Source organism: Vipera berus (genome assembly GCF_964194415.1).
Source record: "Vipera berus genome assembly, chromosome: 7".
Lineage (NCBI taxonomy): Eukaryota > Metazoa > Chordata > Lepidosauria > Squamata > Viperidae > Vipera > Vipera berus.
The window spans coordinates 61,091,028-61,102,173 of record NC_138209.1 but is presented as its reverse complement, the minus strand read 5'-3'; the positions used below and the strand labels follow the sequence as shown (position 1 = coordinate 61,102,173).

The 11,146-nt window shown below is 32.9% G+C and overlaps 1 protein-coding gene across 1 annotated transcript in view; it reads right to left on the bottom strand.

Annotated features, from left to right (window-relative positions):
- Positions 1–2,686: 2,686 nt before the first annotated feature.
- RBM46 (RNA binding motif protein 46) overlaps positions 2,687–11,146 on the bottom strand; it is a gene marked incomplete at both ends in the record, with an annotated part of 57,232 nt that continues 48,772 nt past the window's right edge. Inside the window, 2 exons of the mRNA XM_081333246.1 lie at positions 2,687–2,886; positions 10,296–11,078. Coding sequence (XP_081189372.1) covers positions 2,687–2,886; positions 10,296–11,078 — 983 coding nt within the window. The remainder of the gene's footprint in view (positions 2,887–10,295; positions 11,079–11,146) is intronic.

Below are 11,146 nucleotides of genomic sequence, written 5' to 3'. Positions count from 1 at the left end.
GCTGCTGATCACTAGTGACAAATGTGAGAGCTTACCAAGAGAACTCTTTCAAGGAGACATACTATCACTACTGTGGTGTATCTCGAGTTCTCGATAAGCTTTCCCATTTGTCACTAGTGACCAGCAGCTGTTTCTTCTCGGGCCATTGATCTTTGCACAGCTTGAGTTTTAGTGACCCTATCACTACTGTGGTGATAATGAGTCATTGCATTGCATTGCATTCTTGTCAACAATACTGAACAAGTCAGTCCATGGCTATCAAACATCAAAATTATCAGCCAGACTATCTGACCTCCTTTACATGGACAATCTGAAGCTGTATGGAAAAAACACTATTTGAAATGGAATACAGCTCAACATTGTCTGAATATACAGCAAAGATATTGCAGTGGAGTTTGGATTAGACAAATGAATCACCCGATCAACAAGGGAAATAGTGAAAACTGAAGGCATTGAGATGCTCTATGGAAATATCAAAAGGCTGGCTGAGACAATCATTACAAAATATCTGGGCATCCTTTTGGCTGATGGTATCAGGTACACTGAAGTCAAGAAAAGGGTTAGAAATGAATACATCAGAAGACTGAAAAAGATCTTAAAAGTCTAAATTCAGAGATGGAAATACCATTAAGGCAATTAATACTTGGGGAATTTCAGTCATACATATGCAGCTGAAATATTGGACTGGACTCAGGCTTAAGCAGCTTTGGGTGGGAAGACCAGAAAAATAATGGCAATGCATCATGTCCTTCTTCCACACAATGATGTTGACAGACTGTTTGCCAAGGAGCATAGGTACACCAGACAGTTGAAGGTCATTGGAAGAATATCTGAAGGATAGTCAAGAACTTGCACCGAAGCAAGTTAGTCCCCAATGTACAGTTCTAATTGAGTTAGGAATTATGGTTGTAAGTTGTGGTGATTGTTACTGTAAGTGGGTTACAATGTAATTGCAGGAGATTCTATAACTTTTATTGCAGTCAACTGAATAACACAATCAAGAAACAAACTTTCATTTTTGCCCAATGTGTGTTTTTGCCAGAAACCAGAAGTAAATACTACAAACCAGGAAAATAATGCTGAAAATTGTAGGACTTGATAGATGGACAAAAATCCCCAACCCAGTCTAAGCATCTGGCTGACTGGAAGCCTGACTATAATAGACCTTTATGACCTCATTATTTATTCCACTTTCAAGAAATTTTCAGACCATTTAAAACAATGTGTATCTAAATTCTTATCTAGATAGGTCATTTAAATACCATTTAAATGAATCTAAAAATGTTGGGTATTGTTATAGCTTAAATGTTTCTTTGGGAAATGAGTCGTGATTTATGCAGATACCTTTCAAACTTACCATATGTGAAGAGAGAAAAAATATATTAAAAAACAATGTTTACAACACTCCCAGTTACTCTTATGGTATTTAGATTATTTGAAGGTCATGGAACAATCACTTTCTTTTAGATAAAATGAATGAAAAGCTGAATACAAATGTAATCAGATTTAAATAATGAGGCACTCATTATTAGGTCTTGATTTGGAGTCAGAGAGTACCCACATTAGAGATGTAATACGGCCTCTAATACAATATGTGGAACTTTTTCAACAAAAATGTTTCCCATGCTGTCTTCTGTTGGCACACAACAGTGTATTTTAAATTCATAAATGAAATAAATATGAAAAATGTCTAATCAACTTGGTGAGTTCTCTCATGAAAGAATATTGCTCATCTTTTTTGCCTGATTCCTGTATGAATTAGGTCTAATGGAATAGGGAAAACTTCCTCTGCAGTATAAACGAAGCATTATATACTGTGGCTTGCAAAATTAATTTTATTGTAACTCTACAATTTTATTATAGTTCTATCTGCTAGAAGGAAGAGCTTTGCCACTCTTGATCAACTAGAGAATCAACTACATAATACAGACACACAACTTGTCTCTACAGAAACATCTAAAATCCTAATATTGTGGTGAGGGTTCAAATAGCTTTAGGTCTGCAAAGTAAAGAAAATTTCATACTATTTTCTGTAATTGCCTATTGTATGCTAATACTTAATTGCTATAGGAGAAAAAGTAAAGTTTGACATTTATCAATATTTACTTTAAATATTAAAAAGGAATCCAAACTCTTTTCATACAGCAAGATTTTAATGTCAAAATGACTGTATTTTAGGGAATTAAACACATGATATGAACATTAAAAACATTACAACGTGCAAATAGAACAATACTTTTAACAAATAAAATGTAACAATGTAAACAGTGGATTAATAAAACAAATATCATGCAACTAAAATATACAATGTAATTTTAAAGGACCCCAAATATTTGTTTGGAATTAAGGTTTCTGTTTTTTTTAAAAAAATAATAATACTGTGCATCATTTCCTTACATAATACTTTGCTTTTCACCAAATACTCCTTTTCATCTCCAAAGAATGGATCCTTGATAACAAGATTACAACCAACAATTGCATGCATTTAAAATATTTTAAAGCTACTATTTAATGAGAAATTATTTTTTTTAAAAAACATTTAAATGGGTTTTATCTATAATTTATAAGCAATATGAAATAACCAAGCAAAAGCAATTATATAAACCCAATTAAAACTAAAACTACATTATAGGGGTTTTTTTTTAAAAAAAAAGCGAATTTTTTTTTTCATCCAGCTTTTTTGTCCTCAAAAGAATGAGGCCTGACTGGAGATGTACAAACGCTGTCCAACATGGTTGCTATTAGCAAGCGGAATTGATGATGACAAGGGATAGCTTGGGTAAGAATATGGTCTTGATGTATACGGTAAAACGCTGGTTGTTCCAGAAGAAAGCGTAGCACTAACAGGAGAAATGTTATTTACTGGATTTCGACAAAAATTGTACTCTGCAAAAGAAATTTAAGCAGCATGAATATCAATTTCAAAATAAAATTGGAGAAATCATAATGGTCAGCATAATTCCCTCCAAATACTTCTTATTCTAAATCTTATCACTCAAGAACATAGGAATTATATTGCAGGCTACTACTAAATAAATGCAATTTTTATCCTAGGCTTTTAAAATCTTCTATATTAGAGTTGTGCCTTGTTGTAGTGCCTTATTTTGATGAAATTTCACATGAAACAATGCTTAGCATAGCAAGTCACACTATTTCATTTCAAGGTCTATGCAACAATTCCAATAGCTACAAGTGACTTCTGCAAATGCACTATGCGATTAGGAACAAAAACAGCATTTCCTCCTATGCAAAAGTAATTTCCCACTACTAGAATTACTGGATTAAGTGTAAAATCTCAATGGGTTAATTGCACTGCATCCATTCCTCAACACTTCTGCAGGTGTATAGGTTTCACTGAGATTAGGTGCATCCATCTTGCATGTCCCTCTCAAAAGAATGAATATAAATATTTTAACATATGATAATGTAGTGAATTAAATGTAAAACTTTTGTGATTCTTCATATAATCAAGCTACTGGCTAAAGTCTAGGTAACTAAATGTTTCAATGAGAAAAAATGAAGAATTTATGGCACCATTCTATAAACTGATTAATTCCTATAATTTTTCTAATATATCCAGTGTACACTATTCTTACATAACTCAATTAATATTTGACAGTAAGACACTAAGTTACATATTTTAATAGGAAAAAAGCACTGAAAGCCAAGACAAGAAACTGACTGCAAATCTTGTTATAAAATACAACAAAAATATTCTGCTCCAAGTAGATATTTAACAATTATATACAAATGGACTTATTATTTAAAACCTTACAATTGCATGAAATGAGTAGGATTCAACACCTTTTCTTTAGGAAAACCCAAGCCATTGATAGTTATGAAGGTAAAAGTAAAGGTTTCCTCTGTCCAGTAGTGTCTGACTCTAGGAGGTGGTGCTCATTTCTGTTTCTTAACCGAGGAAGCCAGCATTGTCTGAGGACATTTCCATGATCATGTGGTCAGTATGACTCTATGCCAATGCACACGGAACGCTATTATCTTCCCACCGAAATGGTACCTATTTATCTATTTGCATTTGCATGTTCTTGAACTGCTAGGTGGGCAGGAGCTGAGGCAAGTAACGGGAGCTCACCCCATCGCGCAGTACTCAGGTATCGAACTCAGGTGTCAACTTTCCATCTGATGAGCTCAGAGTATATAACCAGAGAGCCACTGAGCCCCCTGTTGTTGATATATTTATATTTATATATTTAATTAGGTTATATTTAATATGTTTGGACTGGAGGCATACATTCATTTCCTGGAAATAAATCTCACTTACACAATAGGGTTTATTTCTGAGTTGATATAATCAAAACTACATTATTAATAAATTTATGGTATGATAAATTTAAAAATCTTCACTTAAACTTTTAGTTACATCTTTTATTTTGCACAAGCAAATGGAAATTATTTTCCTGCCACAATTAAAATAATCTTTTAAAAAATAAGATTTGTTTTAATCTTTGCCTTTAAGATTTCATATTTGTTAGCAATAAACTACTCAGAAAAAAGAAAGTAGCAGCATTTTTAGTTCTATTACATAGCCAATATTTAAAGACAGCAGTGACAGTTTTTAGATCTAAAGCAGGGCTTTTAAAATTATTAAAATCTTTTCCAATACATGGGCATTGATATGCATAATATGCACTCCTTCACTTACAACCCAATGACTGTTTGAAATCAATTAACTGCCTTGCTTAGCAATGAAAATTTTGTGCCCAATTGTGGTCGTAAGTCACCTGTATTGCTCAATAAAGTTTTTTTTTCCTAACAAATGACTATAGTACATCGTAAGATAACAATGAGGTTGAAATAATAATTTCAATATAAGCCTAAATAAAACACTATTAAAATAATAAAATGAGCCTTTCATTCCATCATCAGACAATACAATACACTTAAACTGATTTGACAGTTACATTCTTAATATAAATAGTACATAGCTTACTGTAAATGCTATATTGCAATAATTTTGCTGTTATTAAACTGAAAAGACTGAGTGCTGTGTAAACATCTAATCAAGAGAAAGTAAATGAACATCAACATAAAATCTATTTTATAAAAATTCAATATTAAGAATTCAGCATCTTTGAGATATTCTTTCTGTTTTGCTACTTTTAAGGTTACAGAACTGATTGTATATAATTAGGCTAGATTAGTTAGGTTAAGTAAGTTATTAAATGTTTTAATTTCTAATTTTATTCTTGAACCTTGTATTTTCCAAAGTTTTTTTCACTCAAACACAAATTTCACATCTAATAAACCACAGCACAATATTCTATAATGTGTAGCATTTATAAAAGCATTACGTATGAGCATAACTTCAAAAGTAAGATAAAAATATGGACAATGAACAGTAATCTGAATTTGCTAGGTGAAATTTTAAAAACAAAATATTCAGTAAAAGCTATAGGAATAAAATATTTCCATCTTTTTATAGGAAATTCTGATCATTTTTAAAGAAAATTCTGACAGCATATTTCTATAAATATAGTCACATTATTTTGTCAACAATTTAGCATACATCCTTATTTTCTTTACAGTTGACTTTGAAAATTTGAACATTACAATTTTGAATATGCAATATTTACAATATAAACTGCATTATCTAACAGTTTATACTATTCTATCAACGTCAATTTTACTTGCGTTTGCTTCACTTAAGTTACTTACCTATTTAGTTTATCCACTACGCTGGTCCAGACTGGAGAGGTTATGTACCCTTTCTGCAAGTGGTGGAGACAGAATGTAACACTCTTCAAAGATGATGTTAATCCTCATTGAAGTGTTTGGAATTCTGGGACTGACTTAACTGCAGTAGTCCATACTACATATTTCAGTTCTTTTTATGTATATATAATTTTTTAGTTAAAACTGTGTTAAGAGAGCATTAATGTTGCAGACACATTATGTTTTTAATTATCTTGTTATGGAAGAGGTTACAAACCCAATATTCATTATGCTGGCTTTATAATGTAACATATGTACAGATATACAGGTTTAGAATATGACTTAACTTAAATGTTGCAGATATATTTTCATTTCGCTTTACACAATATCATTAAGAGTACTGAACATTTTAATATTCTATTCTGATTTCTGAAAAATCAAAATAAGTTGTTTTTAAAATATGACCAAAGATTTTTTTTCACCTAATACGGATTTCTCATAATGTAAATCACGACATTATTTTGTATGTATAGTGTAGAGATTTTATTAAAAATAATGTAGAATATTTTTTACAATTAAGTAGTCAACTTTACAAAGTCAACATTTTCACAGATAATTATTGTAGTCATATTAGTAAGCACTATGAGAAGGTTTAAGAGTCATTTCCTTTTTAGTCATATCTTTTTTTTAAAGAAAGTTTTGGAATTAGGATACAATTGCCAAATAAAAAATTACCATAAAAATATATGCAATGTCCTGAGAAAAACATTGTTTATTAAAAGGTTATTATATTTCAGTAACTTATATTTCTATAATTATATTATTAGTATGTCTGATGTATATTTTTTGTGAGTATAAAAGATCATCGGGAAAATAGCATATTATTATCTGAGACTAGTTTATAATTGTTGGAAATAATGAAGTACTTTTTAAGAGAAGCAAAAAAGCAACAACTTGTTTTTCAGAATGGTATGAATAAATATTAAGAGTTTAACACCAAATATAGCTTATTCAAAAAGCCACATTTAAATTAACCATAACTTATAAATAATAAGACCAGTCCATGGGCTTTTTCCAATTGCTAGAAGACAGTAGATATCTCCCATCATTCAAGAAAGACTGATGATCAAGATTAAAACAAATGATAACTTAAATTTCAGCAACGCATTGTTTCAGAATATTTCAGTTCAATATTTTAACATACTACTGTAAGAATTCTACTTGTCAGAAAGAAATTAGCAGTAAGTTCCAATAAAACGAAATAAAGCTGTAACCTAATTTTATAAATTTAAGTTGTGATTTTATCAATATACGTTCGTATTTAATATATAAGACAAGTTTCACATTTTCATTTTAAAAAAACTCAGCGTCTTTCAGTTTTGATATACATTGAAGAACTTCCAGTTCCCCTTTAACTGCACTTTTATCAGGAGTTTCTTAGACAATATACATTTTAATCACATATCCTTCTTGTGTTTTATAGTATCTGTGAATAAATATATTCTGGCTATAGTTTGTTTTCAAACTTCTTCTTCATTATTTTTCCTAAAAAATTGGGCCTGGAATGGGCTACAAGGCTGGAATGGGCTACAAGATTATCTCCAAGCAGCTTGATGAGATTATTTGGTGCGATTATTTGCAAATGGAAGAAACACAAAATAACTGTCAATCTCCCTCAGTCTGGGGGTCCACCTCGTGAAGTTTAAATGATCATGAGAACGGTGAGGAATCAGCCCAGAACTACACGGGAGGATCTTGTCAATGATCTCAAGGCAGCTGGGACCATAGTCACCAAGAAAACAATTGGCAAACACACTACGCCGTGAAGGACTAAAATCCTGCAATGCCTGCAAGGTCCCTCTGCTCAAGAAAGCACATGTACAGGTCCCGTCTGAAATTTTCCAATGAACATCTGAATGATTCAGAGGAGAACTGGGTGAGTGTTGTGGTCAGATGAGATCAAAATTGAACTTTTTGGCATCAACTCAACTCGCCGTGTTTGGAGGAGGAGGAATGCTGCCTATGACCCCAAGAATGCTGCCTATGGACAATGTCAAACACGGAGGTGGAAATATTATGCTTTGGGGAGTTTTTCTACTAAGGAGACAGGACAACTTCATCGCATCAAAGGGATGATGGATGGGGCCATGTACCGTCAAATCTTGGGTGAGAACCTCCTTTCCTCAGCCAGGACATTGAAAATGGATTGTGGCTGGGTATTCCAGCATGACAGTGACCGAAAACACACAGCCAAGGCAACAAAGGAGTGGCTCAAAAAGAAGCACATTAAGGTCCTGGAGTGGCCTAGCCAGTTTCCGGACTTTAATTCCATAGAAGGAATTAAGGGAGGGAGTTGAAGGTTCGAGCTGCCAAACATCAGCTTCGAAACCTTAATGACTTGGAGAGGATCTGCAAAGAGTGGGACAAAATCCCTCCTGTGTGCAAACCTGGTGGCCAACTACAAGAAATGTCTGACCTCTGTGATTGCCAGCAAGGGTTTTGCCACCAAGTACTCAGTCATGTTTTGCGAAGGGGTCAAATACGTATTTCACTCATTAAAATGCAAATCAATTTATAACTTTTTTAATATAATTCTGCAGGGATGGGGAGTCTTAAAATTTAAAAATCCACCCTTCTTTGCTGCACAAAGGAAATCAATCCATCTCCCTTAAATATCAAACACAATCTATTATCACTTATAAATTAATATTTACAAAAACAAAACCAATTAAGGATTACCTTCAGTTCTATCCATTTTACTAGGCAGCATAATAAAGGAAACAATGAGCCAAAATACACACAACTATAAAGTAGCATAAGCAAATGGCAGTGTTTCTATATTATTTCTATTGATTTTTCAGCAAAAACCTTTTTTCATAAACATCTGGGTATATCAATATTCATATTTCACATATTTACTATGTGAAATAGCAAGCTTGTTGTTTCCCATTTACCAGATGTACTTGACCAGAAAAGTTGAAAATAGCCTGCCTTTGAACGATTTCAGAAGGAAGACATGAATTATTTTAGTGTGCTATGGCCCCACAGTTTCAGAACTCCAGGCATGACTGAAATTGAGAACATACTATTCTACTTATAATTATGACTTATGGCTCTATGTGATGTAATCTCAACCAAATATATACATTTAAAACTCTTATATTTAACACTTGCTTTCAGTTGTTTGATATTTTATGGGCAGAATGAGCAAACTGAAGGATGAAGAGATCACATTTTTTTTGTTTTACATAAATTGCATTATCATACTAAACCAGGGGTGTCAAACTGCCTGCCAGTGGGCTGATTGCATCATGTGGAGGCCATGCCCACCCCAGCTACAGCAATGCGAAAAAAGTCACGATACGTTGCAATATGTCACGTTACACGGCGAGTTTGACACCCATGCACTAAACTATCTAATGACAGTAGAGTACTTGAAAAACAAAATCTTCAACTGGTAATGAATCACATACTGCAATATATTCAGATGTTTTAGGCTTAGTATGATGTGAAAATCCATTTTGAGAAATCAAGGGAGTTGCCACAAGAAAGTGTCTTTTCAAGTAAAAATATAATTGACTACTACAAAAATTGAGAAGTACAGTGGCTCAGTGGCTTAAAAGACACCAGAGAAGGTCTATATTCATACTACTGGGATAGAGTGATAAAGTAAGCTACCATCACTTGCCACACCTCCTGCCAACCTAGCATTCGAAAGCATGTAAATGCAAGTAAATAGGTACCACTTCAGTGGGAAGATAGCAGCGTTCCAAGTTTTGTCATACACTTTGCGCTGCAGCATGATGTCATGCTGGCCACATGACTGTAGAAATGTCTTTGGACAGTGCTAGATCAAATGCCTTAAAGAAACGGAGATGAGTACTGCCCCCTCATCAGCTACAACTAGTAGAATAAAACCCACATGGACTCCTTTACTTATTACCACAAAAATTACAGTGTTTCCATCCCTTTTCTGTTAAGTACTAAGAAGTTTTAAAATATTTTTAAAGGTTACTACCTTGTAGACTTATTTCAAAGGTAATTTAAAAAGGAGATACAAATTTTATATTGTAATTAACATAAGTGAAATTTAATTTTCTTAAAACCATAAGGAAAAAGAATTTAAATAGATATGTAAATCAATTCCCAAACATCGCTTCCTACTTTTTCTACTGAACCTTTTTAATGATAGTATTTTTAAATAGAAAGATATTACAGAGATCCAAATTAACTGCCACTGCCTTTTCAATAGCACTAGAAAGAATATCTCAATGTTAAATAACTGAAAGGCAAAGAATCCATGGGTTGATAGAAGCAAACTGTATATCTGAAATAATTTTAAAAATATTCTCTATATTTGTTCTAAAATATTTTTTTAAAAATGTAATTAACATGATGTGCCTTGCTTAATAAGAAAGTTTAAAAACACTATCTCTAATGTACACACACACACACACACACACACACACACACACACACTTGAATGGGGGGAAAACTTGAAATACCACAAATGTTTCTGAATAAGCTGCCTACTAAGTGGAGTGGGCATTTTAGATATGTTATGTCTAAATAATAATAAAGTACCAAGAAGATTAAAATTAAAACCAGTTTTAAAAACTTACCCAAGTGCATGAGTGCAAAATGTGCTGCTAGCTCTTTTGCATCTTCTACTGTTGTGCAGAGTTTGTCTGGCATAAAATAACTCTGGGATCCATTTGCAACTGCAGGAATAACAATTTTATATACCAACAAAATTTTTCCATCTTGACTTGTAGTCGAATATAAATAATATTCTGGAGGTGCCCAGTTATTTTTGTTGCAGTAATAATCTAACTGCATCACAGCAGAACTAAAATGACTAGATTTTAAAGAGTACATGCTAATTGGAGTAAGTTTTGTTCCTGGGAAAAATGGGTAAGTACACCTTTCAATTTCAGGAGGACTTGGACTATTATGCCCATTGAGGCGTACTGGAAGATTTGCTGGTTTTGTTAGTGATTTCTGATGACCATCTTCTTTGTTTGTAAAGACTAAAAGATTTTCAGAATTGGGGCTTATTTGGCCATTAAGATGTTGTCTCCAAGTGCTTTCTTTGTTTACTGGCTTGGCTAGTGTTACCTCAATGCTAGCACCATCAATACATTTTCCGTTCATAACTGACATAGAAGCGACTGCATCATCTCGGTTGAAAAAATGAACAAAAGCATAATCTCGAAGTTTCTTTACCCGTTCAATAGCTCCAGGTTTAAATTTGTTAAACTCAGCCTTAATTGTTTCTTCTGTCGTTGACATCATCAAGTTTCTAACATACAGTACTTTTACTCTCTGCATTGTTTCTTCATCTACTTCTTTTTCTGGATCTGCCCAATCTACTTGAATAGTGTGGCCCCATAACTGGAAAGTTCCTATGGAGAAAAAAAATCTTCATCAGTTTTTTTTATTTAAATAGAAGTAGTTTTGCTCCCCTTTCCAA